General features: G+C 41.5%; 1 protein-coding gene across 7 annotated transcripts in view; it reads right to left on the bottom strand.

Moving 5' to 3' along the window:
- Macrod2 (mono-ADP ribosylhydrolase 2) overlaps window positions 1-18531 on the bottom strand; it is a 2017257-nt gene that overhangs the window by 151314 nt on the left and 1847412 nt on the right. For 5 of the 7 annotated variants that reach the window (XM_039106853.2, XM_039106857.2, XM_039106858.2 and 2 more), the window contains one exon: window positions 1488-1610. In XM_039106853.2, coding sequence (XP_038962781.1) covers window positions 1488-1610 — 123 coding nt within the window. The remainder of the gene's footprint in view (window positions 1-1487; window positions 1611-18531) is intronic. The other 2 variants (XM_039106855.2, XM_039106856.2) reach the window with 1 other exon arrangement.

The raw sequence follows: 18531 nt of genomic DNA, 5'->3' as shown, positions 1-18531 counted from the left end.
CTGACCTCTCAGAAAGTGGTCACAAAACCAAAAAGAAACTACCACAACCTAACTGATATAGGGGGAAAGGATGAATGATAAACATAGGCACTGGGGCACTGGTGTGTGTGCGCACACGTGTGTAATGTGTATGTGTGCACATGAATGTGTGTGCACGTGTGTTCCTGTATGTATGCCTGTATGTGTGTATGTTTGTGTGCATGTGCATGCATATATGTGTGTATACGTGTGCATGTATATGTGCATTATGTGAATGTGTGTGTGTGTGTGTGTGTGTACAGTGATAGGAGAAAAACAATGTTAATAAAGACAGCTTAGAACAGAAGACTAAATGAATTCAAGCCATAAAACTTCAAGAGTCAGACCAGGTCCTCCTCAGCCAGCAGCTGACTAATACATATCATCCCTAAACAGTGACAGTTTTTCATGTGAGCCCCACCTTCAACACAGTGCAACCGTGTGTGGGTAGTGGGTAGGGGCCATCATACAAGAACAGTTTAGAGTACCAAAAATTCATTCTGTTCAGAGGAAAGGACCAGCTGACAACCTAGCAACAGGCACACTCGGTCCTTCCTGGCTTGCTTCAGTGCATCTTCTGATTAGCCTTCTTCAACTTCATCTTCTAAGGAGTTGCCTGGTTTAATTCTGAGAGCTCAGCATATTGACTAGGATGTAGTGGGGCACAGGAGTCAGAGCTCACTCTTTAAAAACATGATCCCCCCACAGGGCACAATAGAATAAGGAAAATAACTTGGAGATTGAAGGGAAAGGGGATGATTTTATTTTGGTGGTAAGGCTGGAAACCCTATGGTTCTGGCTATCATGCTCTCAAAGGACAACATTCCGAAGGACAGAAATGGGGTAAGGAGGGTGGCGATAACTCAAAAATGATTTCAGTCCCTTTTGAACCATAACAGCGGTTATTTAAAATGCTTAATTTATAATCTACAGTGTAGAATCTGTAACCCAATATAATCAATAGGCACAATGACTTCTCTTAATAGGGGTGATGTTAGGAAGGTTCTTTATCTTATAGCGGTTGGGAGTGAGATGCTGGTCTGGCTGTCTGGCACTATCTACAACATGCAGAGAGCCAGACTCGTGGCTCTTCGAAATTAAGTTCGAAAGAGTTAAAACACCTCCTTTAGTATGGAGAGAAAGCCTTTTCTTCATTTTCTTCAAGTCGTCATAATTTCATTTTTGTTTTCTTTCTCTAACTCAGTCTGTTCATTTTTGACCTGCTCTATGTCATCCAAGTTCTGATGCTGTGCTTCCGATCTTGGCCTGCAGTCCTTAGTGCATTACTAGGCAATCTGTTATTCCAAGAAGGAAATGGAATAGGTAATAAGACTGTACCGTTTTATATGGGAGCACAGTCAACTTACGAGTTAATGGAACTGGAGAGAGGAAGGAACACTGGGTTAATCAGGTTTTGAAAAGGCACAAGCATTTTTCAAGCAATAACAGTGAGTAAAGTTGTTGTTCACCTCTGTGGATGAGGCCTAGGAGACTCCTCAAAAGAACCCTGAGCCCACCTGCTTCTTGGCTCTGCCCCTCCATTCCTTCCGCAGTTTGCTTTTCCTCTGGACCACTTTCATCTTTCAACAAAACTACAGGGGGAGAAAAAAAAATCAAGTCAATTTTTGAAATATCTCTTTATGGCTAATATGCGACACTGAAATTAATTGCAAGCAATGTACCGTGACTCCCCAAAAGCACAGCGGAGAGATGAATCGGAAGCATGAAATAGAAGAGGCCCCCCACATAAATAGGTGCATTTGTACTCGTCTCTTCTCCCAGGATTTGCTCGAGGTAAAAACAATGCTGAAGTAAACAATATTCACTCTGGTGCTGGAAGTGTTTCTCCCTTTGCCGGCCATTTTCAAAGATGCCAAACACGGTTTACTTCCAATCTTCTTTTCGGCTTTGAATCAAGTAACATTCTCAGTGTAAGGAGCTTGGCTGATTTTCTATGCCTTTTATGTTTTTGTTAGATATGTGCTTTTGATTTTTTATTTTCATTTATCTTGTATATGGTGGTCTAACATATCAATGCATACATTTTTGTCCTGAATTCATTATGCTGATCAACTGTATGACTCTGAAAAAAATAACTAAATGGGCAGATGCAATGGAGGCTGGCTACTTGCAGCTAATTATTTTTTGTCTTAAAATTTGTGAATTCATGGGCAGTGAAAATATACTCCCAAGGGCAAGTTAAGGCCTGCTTGTAATTAATTTTGGGGAGATCTCCAAAAACAGTTTTGTGAAAAGGGAAAGAGAGATTACTATTTTATCTAAAGGCACAGGAACGACATATAAGAAGTAGTTATATACAGAAAACTGAAAATAAGAAGTTAGCAATCTGAAGTAGAAATGACCATAAGGCCTTCTGTCCAGGAGCAGGCTATCTCCCTTCTGTGTGAACACAGTATGTCTTGTCACTTGTTTGGCCAAGGGGACAGGGCAGAAATGATGTCTTGAGTCTTCTGAGCTGCCTCAGAATGACAGTTTCTGTTTCCTCCCTTGGGACTCCCTGCATCCTCCCTGCATCCATGATTGGAATGCAGCTCACACTAGACTCCCCTAGACAGAGAAGGCCATGGAATCAGGCTCTGTGGAAGCAAGATCCAGGAGGGAGGCAGTGTGGTATCTTCTAGTCCATCCCAGATGCCTGTAGAACACAGAATGACTTCCGTAGCCAATGTCACAGAGCAGGAAGATTGCTGACCAAGAGACTCTGAAAAACAACCCATTGGACAGCTTCCACTGTGGCCAAGACTGCAGTCAGTGAATTCCCGAGTATGTGCAGAATCTACTCAGTTTGTTCAGCTCCCAGGGGACGCAGCCCAATTTTGAATACGAGAAGCCAGTGACTTCTCAGTGTGCTTTTATCTCCACTGCAGTAAGTGGCATATATAACAGCACCACACAGCACCTGCCGCTGAGAATCTTCATGAGGATGACAGCACTGGGTTTTGCTCTTGGGAGGAAAGACTCATCATGGTTGTTCCTGTTCCCTTAATAAGGCCAAGCTGGTTCGAGAGCATGTGCCAAAAACTTAGCCAATTATCCCTCCCTTTCCTCCCTACCAAACGGACTGTGTCAAGCCGGAGAAGATCTGCCAGCTCCCTCCCAACAGGCAGACTTCACAAAGGAGATTTCATAATAGGTCTGAAGTCTGTAGGTGTCAGGCTGCCTTTAAAATTAGTCTGGTTCCCATGTCCCTTCTAGTGTGACTACGACAGAGACAGAGAGGGTCCTTAACTGGAGAATACAGACAGAGAAAGAAAGACATCTTGGGAATGCAAGGAACTGTTTCTGGCAGTTAAAAAGAAATTCACATTCAGAGGCCCAGATGCAGCGCTCTCTCGCTCTCACACAGGGGTTTACCCAGCAGACCATCCAGGATTTTCTCTGCCTTCCCGTGCAGGTCCTAACACTCCCTAACAGACATCCCAGGGGCACGTTTTCCCTCCCTATTTGTGAGTCTCAGCTGTAATTTTCTACTTGAGTATTTCTACTCTTGGGAAGCTAGCTTAGGAATGGCTTGGCATGTTTATCATGGAAGAAAAGTATTCTAGAAGAAGACCTGGTTTGCCATTTGAGTAGCATGCCCTCAGTTGAAAAGGTACATTTTCAATTTCAAAGACAATTCACCCTCACATCCAGCAGGGGGCGCCAATGCAGAAGACTTGCTCTCAAAGCCCAACTTGCAATCTCGGGCAATTAGATTAGCATGCACCTCACTGTCTTTTAGGACATTCTGGCTGCGTTCTATCTTTCCATCCATTTTAAATGCTTCCAATGAGTGGGTTCTTACTGAAAGAGTGGACCTCTGCCGGTGCATGTGTGGGGTGGAGGTGGGGGGAGAGGAAGACACCACGCCGACTTATATTACTCGGTTACCAATACGTGTTCGATAAGGAACAGCTCCATCTGTCTATCTTCACAGGAAACATGTAAACGATAAAAAGTTAAGTGGGGTAGGGCATATAAACTTGTGGTTTCTAGAAGGGATTTTAAAAGGGTTACAATAAATGCGAAACAATGCCTACCTACAGGGAAGCGCCGGCTAATTTGTTGGCTTAAAAAAAAAAGCCACACAGATCTAGTTTCCAGGTAGCTAAAATTTCCCAGTTACTGCACATTTAGGATCATATATTCACTTGAGATAATACACTTTCATGGCTTTTATGCAGTGTGTGATGTGACATTTTACTTAAGAAGCAGAACAACCAGAGAGAATTTTTCTGCCGTCCTCTTCCTGCGTCTCTAGTATTATTTCTAACCATCTATCTCTTCAACCATATTTATTAAGCATGTGCTATTTGCACGAATACATTTCACAGGGTTTATATGAATAAAACAAAGGGGCCCGCCTGCAGAATGAATTCATACTAGAAGAAGGGGACTGTCCTCGCTGGGCTGTGACAGGAATTCTGTGCGTGTTTAATTCTCTATTGAGGGAGATTGCAAGGCAGAATCCCAACATTATGGTCAGAAGGTGTTACTTCTGTATTTTTAGTTCTTTCCACAGGCTGTTTATAGAAATGGGAATAGAAAGGGAAATCAATGAGGATGAAGCCCTTGGCTACTACTGAGCAAGCAGTCTGACGTGTACTGCTCGCTGGCACACTGTTACCGTTTCTTACACAGGTCTCCCGACTTTTAGACACAAGCAAATTGATTCAGATGCAGCAGTTCACAGACTAACTTCTTGGTCCTAAGTCTTCAGTCCTCTGTAACAGGATAACTATATGGCAGTGTCCTCTGTCTGTGAGTAGGAAACTCACTCCACTGATGCTGGACTTAGCTGCTTGAGGTGGACAATAAAATACGAGTGCATAAGATGGGAGCTGTACTTTAATGTGCTCCAGAGCTGGATTCATGTCTTGTCTTATGCTCCCACTGTCTGGCATGGGAAGGAGATGCTTTTGCAGCTGTGGTTGAAGGAGGACAAGAAGGAGGTAGAACAGCCTTCAACCCAGAGCAGAGTGAGGCCAAGATTAAGGAATTCATATCTCAAAATGCTATCATCTAGCCGATCCTAGCTGATCTGGTTGATTTAGCCGATCTAGTTGATCAGGTAATCAACTTACTGTCTGCAGACCCCTGAGAAACAAATAAGTTCTTGTAAGTAGCTAGAAGTCAGGAGAACTTATCGCATTATTATTGATGAAAGTAACTGATAATAGTTGAGTAATATATATGGTATGTTTTCCTGTTACTTCTTACTAAATGTTGACACTCTTTTTTGGAGAGAGAGAGAGAGAGAGAGAGAGAGAGAGAGAGAGAGAGAGAGAGAGAGAGAGAGCGCAGAGGTTAAACAATAATTCTGGGTGTATTTTGAAATCTCGTCTCCACATTGATTTGGTATGTGGGGTGTGTGATGTGTGGTACATTTGCACATGTACGGAGATAGGTGTACCCACAAGGTGGTTGGAGCCAGAAGAGGATGCATGTGTCTTGCTATATCACTCTCTGTCTTAGTCCCATGACGTACTGTTTCTCCTTGAATCTGCAGTTAGACTGTTAGTCAGTCAACTCCAGTGATTCTCCTGTCTCTGACCCTGTATAGCCTGTGTGGCCATGTCCAGCTCTTTGCACAGTTGTTGGAGATTTGAACTCAGAACCTCATGCTTGTGCAGCCAGTGCTCTTACCACTGCACCATCTTTCCAGTCCCCACCTACCCACATGAGTCATTGATTGAGACAAGCTCTCTCATTCATCTGGATTGGCTGGCCACCAAGCCAACGTTCCTTACATGGAGTAACAGGCACACAGAACTGCCTCCAGCAGTTTTGCAGAAGAACCAAATTTGATTCCTAAGCTTGCACAGCAGGCCCTTTACCAACGGGGTCCTAGGTTAGTTCTGTCTTCCGTGTAAGGAGATTAGTCTTGCCTGAATTTTGTTTTCTCATCTATATATTCATTTCACACATTTCAAAAATGGTCTAGAAACACGCATTTGGAAATGAAATTAGACTACATAAGAGAGAAATAGTCCTAAAGATTGTCACTGACACTGCTATGATAATGTTTATGATTTGTTTAATTATATAGCTACGTGGGCAACAGCTAGCATGTGCTGATTGCTGTCTACCATCTATTCAGTTTGAAAATACTCTATATAGACTATTAAATGTATGGACTACCTCAAGAAGTCGCTATGACCACAGTACTTTGTAGGGCTGCCACAGCTGACAAAGAATCATTGCAAAGGTTCCCAAGATCAATCTGTTCTTGCCTCCCCGGAAAGACAGCTAATATTTATGATCTAAACATGATGGTTAAATTCTAGGGAGACAAAATATACAAAGTTATACTTTAAAATTTAAGCTGGGGGCAAAACCACTGCCTCCTATGAATTCTCTGAATTAATAAAAAAAAAACCACAAAGGCCTCAAACTTGTCACTTGAACCACGTGGGTCCAATGCTACAGTTTTAAAATTGTTTTTATAATAACTTTATACATTGGCATAGCATGTCTTTACCTTAGTATAAATATTGATATTTTATTTTTTTAAAAAAGGCCTTTTTTGTATTGCAATAATTTTAAGCAGCAAGAAGGACAGGAGGGAGGTTTTTTGTTTTCAGTCTGAAACACTAGAGAGTGAACTGCAGACATAACCATCGCCTTATTACTCCATCAGCTCTGGACATGTTGGTGTAAGTTTCATACAAAAATAAATAAATAAATAAATAAATAAATAAATAAATAAATAAATAAATAAATAAATATTCTCTTCCCGACTACGACACAACCGCCAAGACTGGAAATGAACACTGATGGCACTCCGCTTACCCAAGCCCGGATCATGCTCATATTATACCTGCTCTCCAAGACACCCTTCGCAGCAGGCTCGGAATACCTACGTCACGTCACTGTCATGTTTCTTTCATTTCCTCCCGCCTTGGTTCAAACCTGGTGCCCAGCTTGTATTCAATATCTCACCAGATGATCAATGAGAGAATCTACCATGGAAAGACAGGGAGGAGTGAGGACTGAAGAAATGGAGAGGGGGTGGGAGGGGCGCTAATTCCAAAGTTACCGTTTTTTTGGTTCTGAGGGCGTCACCAGCTTCTTGATCTTTTAGTGAGAAATCTCCAAGTTGGCTGATTCGTATTAATGGGAAACCTCACGCCTGTCTTTCAGGAAAGATAAAGAGGCGTTCACCTGAGTGCTCTGCAGCTGTGGTTCCTGGCAGCTGCTGCCTGCTGGTGCCTCCTTTTTATCACCTCTGTGCTTGGCTATCACATGGTCCAGTGAACCTTACAATATTCCTACTCTCCACTTTTACAGATAGAGAAGTGGAGCTCGTGTAAATTAGCGAACTACTCTGATCTAGCAGAGTCCCTTTAGAGCTGTTTTGATGCAGGTCAGATTACTACAAAGCACAGCTTTTCTCTTGCCCGTGTAGACCCTCGCGACCTATGCTCCCTGCTGAACAGTTGGTGTACAGCTTCTGCATCCCCCAAAGGCTCACAAATGGGGATCCCCAGTGTGGGGATGACGCCGTGCACTCTCTCAAGAGATGGAGCTGCCTGGAGAGCGCTAGGGCTGTGGGATATGGCAGAAGGGATAATGTATTCTTGAGGCTTCCCCTCAGTTTCTACAAGACCTAGTCTCCCCATATGATCTCTTTCATAAGCACTGGGCCATTGTGAAGGCTACAGCCGGAGTACAAATAGATGGAAATGTTCAACTTTGAACCACAGGCTTTCAATCTATGGGCGAAATATACAATTTTCTTAAAAAAAATAATTTACCCAACCTTAAGTATTTTGTAACAACCCTTTGTTATAGAGATCCCTACCTCCTCATACCTTAGCACCTAGTGTGGTGCCATAAATCAGCTAGGAGGTTCGAATGCACATCCCAAGGGATTAAGAGAAAAATGTTATATTCTCCCCAGGGAGCAATTATTACTTGTGCTTGACATATATTTCATTTCTTTAAGTCGAAAAAGGATGAGGTCCACCTGAGAGCTGTTCTTGCACTACATAGAGCTGTGGCTTACTTATCTTTAAATCCGTATTTCTTCAGTATCAGATAATGGTTCCTACAAAGATGGGATAGACCGAAAGGAGCAATAGAAGTTCGAATCCATCTTTTCTTACCCCCACTCTTAAACCAGCCTCCCTCCTCTTTCTCTCCAAGTCTACAGCAACAATCTCCCAATGTGCATTGTTGTTCCAGCTCTCATTTCCAAAGTCTGTTCTCAGCTTGGAAGACAGTTAGCTTGAAAATGGGGGCCAGGTCACACAAAGTCTTTGCTCACATTCTCTGATAGAAAGGACTCGGTGGTGGAGCCCCTCAGGGTTCCCTGAGCTCACTCTTCTCTGTTGGCCTGTAGGCTACTGAGAGAAGACTGGCATGTTTAAGGACAGACTACTGGATTAATACACTTTTGCAGTGTCCTTTTCTTTATTTTTAAAGTAAAACTTAATGGTGAAAGCTTAGCATGCTCAGAGGCATTGTTGTTACTATGTAATCTTTTAAAACAAGCTATGCTCTCCACCGTGTGCTGAGCGTACAGCTGGATGTGTCTACAACCTTTCCTTTGAAAAAAAAAATCAGGATCTTAAACTGGGCACACTCAAAAAAAGCATCTGTGGTTATTTGAATAAGAATGGCCCCCAGAGGCTCATGTATTTGAATGCTTCAGTCACCAGGAAGTGGAGCTATTTGAAAGAATTAGATTTAGAGGTGTGGCCTTTTAGGGGGAAGTGTATTACTGGGGTGGACTCTGAGGTTTCAAAAGCCCACACCAAACTTACAGTTTCTCTTTTCTGCCTATGGATCAGGAGGAAGCTCTCAAATACTGCTTCAGCTCCTGCCTGCATTCTCCAATGCTCCCTACCATAATTACAATAAATGAAACCTCAGAAAATGTAAGCAAGTCCTCAGAGAAATGATTTCTTTTACAAAAGCTGCTTTGGTCATGAAATCTCTTCACAGTAACAGAACAGTGACTAGGACTATACTCCTTAACACAGAATGGTCAAGAATGAACCCATCCTTGCTGCTCAGTGGGAACACTTAGGGAGGCAGAGGCAGAGGCAGAGGCAGGTGGATCATTGAGTTCAAGGCGAGCATGGTCTACTATAGCCAGGTCTACAGAGAGAAATTCTGTCTTGAAACAAAGAAACAAACAAAAACAAACAAAATGGACCCATTCTCTATATGTGTATTCCCCCTTTGAAAAGTGTTCCTTCGATTCAGTTGTTGGATGAGAGCACTGTTTTAGAAATAGCTCACATGTTCTCCTACTTGCTGCCTGTTATAATTTTTCTCTACACTTGGCTATGAGCGTATTGGCCTTTCACTCACCAAGTTGTGAACCAATTTGTGTTGCACTTCCTCTCACTTGCTCCCAGCCTATCAGGCTATGGTTGTTTCTCCAAGACCCTAGGACCCCTTCTTTCCACACCTTCCCTGTCTGCCTAGCATCCTTGCAAGTCTTTGTTCAAGTGTCTCCCTTCAACCAGGTCTTTGCCGAATCAATCCTCCATATAAACCCAAAGCTTCTCTCATACACACACTCTCTCCTTCTTGATCAGAACTATCCCGTTGCTCTTTATTAATCGTTTATCAGTTTATGCAGGTATCACATTCATGTTTCTGTTTACCTGTCACTGTTTGAAGGTGCCTTCTTCCCAGGCAAAGACTTTCATCTGCTTCAATTCCTGATATCCAGTAAGGATGTAAAGTGAGAATGGGGTAAGTCTTCAGCAACTATTTATGACTTAACGAAATATGAAAACTGCCTTACCTGGCCTTGCCAGGTTTGTGAATGTATCATAAAAAGGAGAAACTATCCCCTTCCTAATGTCTTCAGATTGCTTATCAAATTGGAAAGTAGTAAATCAGGTGAGGAAGAACTTTCCAAGACAGTTGACTCAGGTATAAGAGAAGTGGTCCTTCACTTTATGACACCTGCTGCCATTTTCTCTCCTTACTAGAGCAGTGAACCACAGAGAAAAAAAAATGGTTTCCCCAGGCCTGTGGCTACTTGTATGAACCTTGCTCTAATGCAGTTCTCTCTAATGGTGTGTAGAATTTCTTGGCAAGATGGCAAGACTTCCAAAGCTAGTGTTGAGTGCGTGTGTGTGTGTGTGTGTGTGTGTGTGTGTGTGTGTGCTCACTGGGGTTCTAGGTCCTGCTTTTCTGTCTGTCAGAAGCAGTTCTACCCTAACCAACACAAACTCGAAGCATAGGTGCAAAACTCATCGTTTGGTCTTCAGTCATGGGGTCAGGAAACCTGTGAACCATGCCTCAGATACCATAGTGCCCTCTAGAAGGAAGAGAAAATCATGGAAAATACTACTTTGAAAGCATGTGTGGCTATCAGAGACATGAGTGTGGCTAACAAGAGGAAGTATAGGACATTATAGCATGCATCTGTTCCTTCTACACATTTTGTATGATGGCAAAGAGCCAAAGCCTAAGAATTCACCAAGTATCTGTAGGAAGATTGAACTTCGCGGCATTTTAACATCAACAGTGTGACCCTAGCACACCCACTAGGCTGTGCTGTATCTTGGTATAAAAATAGCAGATATTAATACATTGGAGATCTATTTGCACTATCACATGAGACCCTAATAGCTAACATATGGTTCCGCATATGGCATGTTGATACAGACACTTTTATTCCGATGGGGCTAGCTTTTAATCAGAGGATTTCCAGGTATTTTACAAACAGGATTCATCAGCAAAGACTTCCCTAGGGGGAAGTTGTAGTGCCTTTGGAGACACATAGCATCCCACACACAATCAAGACCTATTAAAGAATGATAAGAAGAAGAAAATATTAATGAGCCATTTTTTTAAAAGAAGCTAATGAATGGAAATTAAGCACATTTCCCAAAGTCTCCCAATGACTTGATAGGGCAACTATCAAATTATATTGACGTGGGTAGTCACTGTGGTAGGTGATCTACGTTGGAGAAACAACAATAAATGACACCATTTCTACATCTTTGCATAAACTGGTCTCTACTCCATAGTTGGGAAAGTTGTGACCAAAGTTAGTTACCATAATAGCATTTAAGTGGCATTTTCTCCCCTCCCCCATTCCTCCTCTTCAATTGTAGTTTTCTATTAACTTCAAGCCTCGAGGTTAAATTTCCTTCTAAAACCTATAATTCTCTATATTGTCAGTTCTGCTCCCCAGTCAAGAAAACCAGTGTGCCTACACATTTTTCTTCAAACAGGCACACATTGTACTTTGTGCAGATGTTAAATTCAGAATTGGCAAAAGAAAGCAGGTTTTTTTTCTTTCTTTTTAATTTTCTGAAGAATGGAAAATATATAAAGACTTTAAATAGAGCCATCATCCCCTGAATAAATTCAAAAGCCGTTAGACATCTTTATCATCAATTACTGTTTGCTGGATACCTACAAAGTTCAAGTTTCTGGGGAAGGAATAAATTAAGTTCTTTGGAAAACAAAATACTGCCCAGGATGGGTGGAAGGCCTTCATGAGATGTGTCTGTTTGCCTATATAGCATGGAAGTGAAGCTAGAAATTATTAAGAAAATTTGTACAAATTATTTCATCTACACATACCTAAGTAAGTGCTGGGTGTTTGAGCTGAGTAAGACTGTCCCCAAGGCCTTGTCCCCATGGTCCCTTGGGATATCACTGACAGCAGATGTGTATGCATGAGTGCTAGTTTCCTTATGGAACAACTCCAGAGGGAACTTCTTTTACATGGTGAATACTCTCACTGGTGCCCTGTCTGTACAACTAATGTACACATATCTAAGATTGTAGGCATTCCCCATGTTACCCTGGAAAGAATAAGCTGTCATTTTCAGGCTAATAGAACTTTCTTTCAAAAATAATTATCCCTTCCATGTGTAACCCCACTATTTAAGGTTGAAAATAAAAATTGTAAGGTAACTATTAGAATTCTCTTAAGTTGATGGAAATGATGTATATGAATTGAGTCTGTCCATTTACTAACAGTGTGCCCTCACAGAATTTATACTCCTCTAGACCTCACAACCACCCCAAGGTTGACTAACAGAAAAGCAATGCTTTCTTTGTATATTTTTTCACTTCTAAAAATCATTGAATAATGGCTTATTGTGACCAAATTTTTATCTGTGTCTGATATTGTGTCAGAGTAATTTTCAACACAACATTCATTTACATCACATGAAAGTACAGTGGTCACAGTACCCACATGGGATTGGTACCATGACACCTTGAGTATCAAAATTCACAGATGCTTGCGTCCTCATTTAAAATGGTGTGCTCTTACGTAACCTGAGCAGCCATTCTGTATGGGTTACATCATCTCTCAATGACTTTACCACACAATACAACACAAAGGCTATGTGAATTGTTGCACTGTTTGGCTTAGAGAATAACGATATCAGGGAAAGCTTTCAAATCTGTTCAGTAGAGATATCATTTCCTTCTTTAGTGGAATTTGAAACTTCAGAACCTGGGGATACGGAAAGCATCTATAATTTGCAATCAGTGAAACTATACAGCTTTAAGCAGAACAAGCTGAAGTTGAGTTTGTGTATAATTAGGGCATAGGAATCTGTCTTTCTGTAGAAAACACTTAAAACTTATTGGATCTAGACATGAGATTCTCAAATATCACCCTGGTCCCAAAACCCCAGGCAGGCTTCTCACAGTGCACATCGCTGAATTCTGCTTCAGCAGAGCTACGGATGGGACCAGACCTTTTATTGTCTAAAAAAGTCCCAGGTGATAATCCAAGGTTGTTATGGGTGAGACGTCACACCTTGAGAAACATTGGCTCCCCTGTATTTAAGTAGTAAAAATAGAAGCTACCCTATGCTGCGGGTCTCATTCATCAAATATGGCCACAGGCAGCCCTCTCAAGTTCATGACTAGATTGCTTACTCTTCACCTTCTGAAGATTTGTAGCCATGAGTTGAGTAGTCACTTGAGAATATAGTAGTTATTTATTAGAAAAGGTTATTTTTAAATAAGATTAATATGTAAAATTCATCTTTACCCTAAAATTTTGCCTAAAAAGTCTTAATTATATTACTTTTGCTTGGGATATACTTTTGCTTGGCTTAAAGCCATTGAGCGAGATGTCTTGGAACTTCTGCTCTTCAGAGACTGAGTTGGGAATTCTGGACACAGGATTGAGCCTCCCAGGAGCCTACTGGGGAGACACACGAGTGGCCCAGAACTTCTGCTGTACTTGCCAAAGAGTATGATAGATGAAGTAAGGAGGGCTTTACATGCTCTTAAGGTGAGCACTGAATTCCAGTCACGAGCAGCCAGTGACACCTCACAGGAGGTATTGCTTCACCCAACAAAGCATTTGTCCTTAAGCAAAATTTCCTGAATACTCTAGTCTCTACCATAATGTCTCTGTTAGGACTGTGACAGTCACTGGCCACATACAGCTATTTGACATTTGAAATGTGCTAGTCCAAACTGAGATGTCCTGTAAATATAAAATACATACCAGATATTGAGGACAATGTGTTGCCTTGACATTTTGGACACACACATTTAGATGACATTTTAGTTCTATAAAGTAAAAATGAATTTCAGTCAGGTGCCCTCAGACTTATAATCCTCCTGCCTGAGCCATCCCAAGGCTACGATTAAAGAGGTGTACCCATGATTTCTTTAGTTTTTAAAATGGCTTTTCAAAACTTAAAAATGGCATATGCATTTGCGAGTCACACTATATTTCCAACTCTTAGCATTGCTTGAAATACAGCTGGTGTGGGGAGGAGCACAGAGCTGAGAGTCCAGATGGGCATATGGGGATTGTCTCTCAAGCTGTTTCTCTCTTGTTTCTCACTTCTAATTTCTGTGGACACCAGTGACTTCTTGCTATGAATATGAGGCAGGTTTTTTTTTTCTTTTTTCCTGGAATCCAAGGGAACCTTGTCTTGCTGATCCTGACATGAGTCAGGGTAGCAATTCAATACCCATAGGAAGCCTAGTCAATGGGATAGCAGTAGTTCGGCAAAGAACCATGGTCAAGCATTCATGTAACTCTGAGGTGCTTTCTCCTGATGTCTGCCAGAGACTGGGACACAGCTGTCCCCACAAGGCCATTGTCTATGCACCTATTTTGTATTCCCTTCCTTCCCCAATCTTGCTGCACTCTTCCCCTCCTGGAGCTTCCTGGGATCAGTACTTGTCCTTGAATTCTAGCCTTAGAGTATGCTTCAGGTAGATCGGATCAAAGAACGTTTTAAACCAACTATCTACACAAACACATTATTCCCAATCATGCTAAGTGCTGATGATGGGAAATGAAGATTGCTAATTGACTCTTCGCAAGATCACCTGAGGGCTTCCCCACAGACGTGGCGTTTAAGCTGGAGATCCTAAAACTGATCAGTAGAGCTTAATAAGATGAAAAAAGAGAGATAGCTCATGCTCCAGGTGGAATGAAGAGCACCTGGAAGGGGCTTCAGATGCAAAGACCTTGATTTTTTGAAGATTTTGAGAGGAGTCCATGGAATTGGACTAAGTGGGAGAGATTCAGACAAAGGGAGGAGATGGAGGAGGAAGGTGGTGGGGAACAGAGGGAATGTTTCATGGGGGAAGGGAACAAAACCTTAAGATCATATATGGCTGGGGAAGGACAGACATTCAGCACAGTTGGAGGACTGACCACAGAGGATATGAAGGCAGGAGTAAGGTCAGGTGAATAAGTTGCCATGTTAGAAAAAGTTTCATATTCTTTGGAGGGAGGGTAGCAGGGAGTGAGGGAAGGATTCTCTTTCACACAGTAGCTGTGAGAAGTATGCATTGAGTAAGGTGGGGAGAAAAGGCAGCCGTCTACAGCTATTGGACTGAATTAAAATTTGTCAGAGGAGGGATGACAGAGAGATATACCAGGGGCAGAATCAGTAGCTTTGGTGAGCTTAAATGAAAATATGCAAGAGCTATGATAACAGCGTCTATGGGAAAATTCTCCATCATCAGTCATTACAACTCCATTATATAACTGTTCTGTTTTACTGGTGCAGAAGTAATGTTGTGAGTTGAACCCCTGCTCAGGTTAAGCTCCACAACAAGCATAGAGTAGACATGTTGCATGCCTTGATTGACCACCATATTATATCACCTTGAATTCTACCCCAGCAGTAGCCTAGGAAACTGGACGTAGGGTGCTCGAAAACCAAGGGTGACAGGTTGGTTAACATAACCATGAGATAACTAATAGGTATATTTTAGGAGGAAGAGAGACAGAATAGATGCCAAGAAAAGGGACCTTAGTAAGGAGTCAGGGAGAAGGGTGGGGTCACGAGTTAAATGTTAAATGCACCTGTGGTGTAAGCCCGAGAACTTGTGCTTAGATACCAGCATCTCCATAGTAAAAGCTGGTGTGGTTGCACATTCCTGTAATCCCAGGGTTGAGAGGCAGGGATGGCAGAGCCTTTTGGGGTCAATGGTCAGTCAGTCTAGACAATCAGCAAGCTCTAGAATCAGTTAGGGGTGCTGCCTCACAAGGTAAGGAGAAGAATGGGAGAAGTGGTCCATATGGTACATGTATATGTGTTCCTCCATATGTATATACATGTGTACATGTGCATCCATATGTATGTATGCATAAGTGTATATGCACTTCCATATGTATGTATATGTGTATATGTGCCTCCATATGCATATGCATGTACATATGTGCATACGTATATACATTTGGATGTGTCCCCATATGTACATACATGGGTATATGTGTCTCCATATATGTATATGTGCCCCTACCACATCTATACACACATATATAGAACATACACTAAAAATAAGTAATGTGAGACTTGACATACAATCTTTAACCCAGTGAAGCATCCAGGTGACAGTCATTTTTGTATAGTTCTGCTACTTGCAGATATTCCTTGTTAGATTTCTATTTTTTCCTTTGGTGACCTTGTCAGAGTTGTACATTTTGACTGATGGTTTGAGACAGTTGGTTCCAATATCTGTTCTCTTTCTGTCGCAAATAGGAATATATCCTATTGTTATCCCTCGGGGCCTGCCTCAGCAAAACGGACAACAGCATACATTCTGTGATTTTTTTCAGACCGATTATGACTTTCTCTTTCACATCTCCAAGGCCTCACAGTTTCTTCCCTATTAAGCTATCCTTTAAAAATCAGCTGTTATTTTTTGGTTTAGTATGAACTACTTTCATTTAGTAGTAAATATGTCAACTCTCTTAAGACTACTGATAACACTAATTATCCAGTCTTTTATATAATAATAATAATAATAAATTCTAAAACTACTGTACAAAGTAAGGAATTCTAGGATTAGCTCATCTTGAATTTAATCAAAAATTCCCATTATGAATATATTTCAAAAAGTCTTACTGGAGTCTTATTTTGGATTCAATTTTCTACTTGTTTATTTTGGTCTTTATGCTTTTCCCAGTACTCTGCCTCTTTCCTTTATGTGAGGGTAGCATCTACTCTAATAAATCTTTTCTAGACTATAGCACTACACATACATACACATATACACACACATGCACACATGTGCATGCCTCCACACACACACACATACACACAAATACACACACATGCATGCCTGCATACACCCATCCCCATCCCCATCCCCATCCCCCACACAAATACACACATGCACACACATGCAGGCCTATACACACACACACACACACACACACGCCCATACCCACACCCCCTCCATGAATGCTTGCATACACACATATACATGCCTGCCTGCACAACCCACAACCCATACCCACTATTCCTCCATATATACACACACGCAATGCACACATATGCAGGCCTGCACACACACACAAACACACACACACACACACACATGTGCTGGGGATTGTATGCAAGGTCTCATACCTTTAAGGTGGGTGCTCTACCACTTTCTGCTTTCCCAGCAGCTCTATTGACCACATTCTGAACAGCAATTTGTCAACAACTCAAGGACTGGGGGAACAAATGGTTGAGGGTAGCCAGTGATGCTAAACAACACAAGTCTCAGGAACCACAAGAGACAAACGACGTCTGCCTCCTCTCCTGGTGGTAGAGTGGGCCACTGCCAGTATGGGCAGTGCTATATACATGAAATGACATGTGGATCTCAAGCTCAGGAGGATTCTGGCATGTTCTTTGTTCTTGCTACCAAATTGGTCAATTTACAGAAGTCTGCCCTTATCAGATGCACTCTTTTTGGAAAACTTCGAAGGAATTCCAGCTGTCTCCTCTCCACAGAAATGTTTGGTGGGAAAAAAAAGAATGAAAAAAAAAAGGCATCAGACTGGTTTGTGATCAATGAAAACCATCTCTGCAAACCCTGACGTTGGAATGGTGATCAGGTGCTTTGTGGGTCAATTCCTTCTCATGGGTCTCGGGGGAAAATGTTAGATGCATGGGGTTCCTTTGGACCTAAAGAGACAGATGTTCTTGAGGGAATAGAAATAGCATCAACTAGAAAACTCAATAGCCCTCCAGCCTCCCCTGAGGAAGGAAGGGTTTCAGGGCTTCCTGTCTTCTTGACAGTTTGCTTGCTTATGAGATTAAATTACTTCTCCCTATTCTGATTGGTACTTTCAGACAATTTCTGCCTTGATATGACCAGTACTCCATTTTATGGACCTCCCAGAAGATCTGTAAGCATCAGAATGGGCTTGGCTTTTAACCTCTGTGCTACAAATAATTGCAAGCTGCAATTGCAAGAAATACTGTCCTATAACTGCAGATGTCAATCAAAGCAAATCCAAGATGGTATGAGAGACCTTCCCCAGCACATGGCAAACATTCAAACATATGCTATGTTTGTTAGGCAGTTCAAATCAACAGTGAGGGTACCATCTTCTCAACACCAGGCTAAGAGAGGTAGTATCAGGATCATTAGCAAGAACAAATAATTATAGGAAGAAACAATACATGTTCAAGATGAAAGATGACCCTTTAAAGTTTATCTCATTACATCTAATTAAATTATGCTTTTGGTCAGTTTTAATTATAACTAATGATGAATCCTATGTAGAAAATGTTAAGAGGGTTAAATAAAGGCTGGAGAGTAGAGCTATTATGATGAGGAAACAAATACACACCTCATTTATTGACCCTTTAAATTATTCATAGTTAGAACTTCCTGTGATTGTTTGAATTGGCCAGTCCTTGCATAAAGTGTATGAGTAATTCAGGTTAACAAACATGAGCTGTTTTGGACTTGGAAATCAAATAGGAATGTGTTACTCCTTAACTAGTCTGTCAAACACTAGCTTCCATGCACTGTTTGGAGTTTCTTTCAACACTATCTCTTCCTTACTTCTGCCAGCCTGCCATCATTAATCATGAATGCATATTAACATGGCTACTTATGTAGACCTGGGCTACATAATAAACTTTTTCTAATGTCTTAGCAAAATTATAGAGCAGTTACCGTTTACTTTAATTTGGTTCTATGAATTTTCATGTAAGTTGTTTTAAAGAGTAGAATTCTCTCTCAGTCTCTGTAGCTGTATCTCTCTCTGGCTCTCTCTCTCTCTCTCTCTCTCTCTCTCTCTCT

Source organism: Rattus norvegicus, chromosome 3, assembly GCF_036323735.1.
Source record: "Rattus norvegicus strain BN/NHsdMcwi chromosome 3, GRCr8, whole genome shotgun sequence".
NCBI classification, from domain to species: Eukaryota; Metazoa; Chordata; class Mammalia; order Rodentia; family Muridae; genus Rattus; species Rattus norvegicus.
Note: the sequence above shows the minus strand (reverse complement) of the source record. Positions and strands in the feature narration are given on the sequence as shown.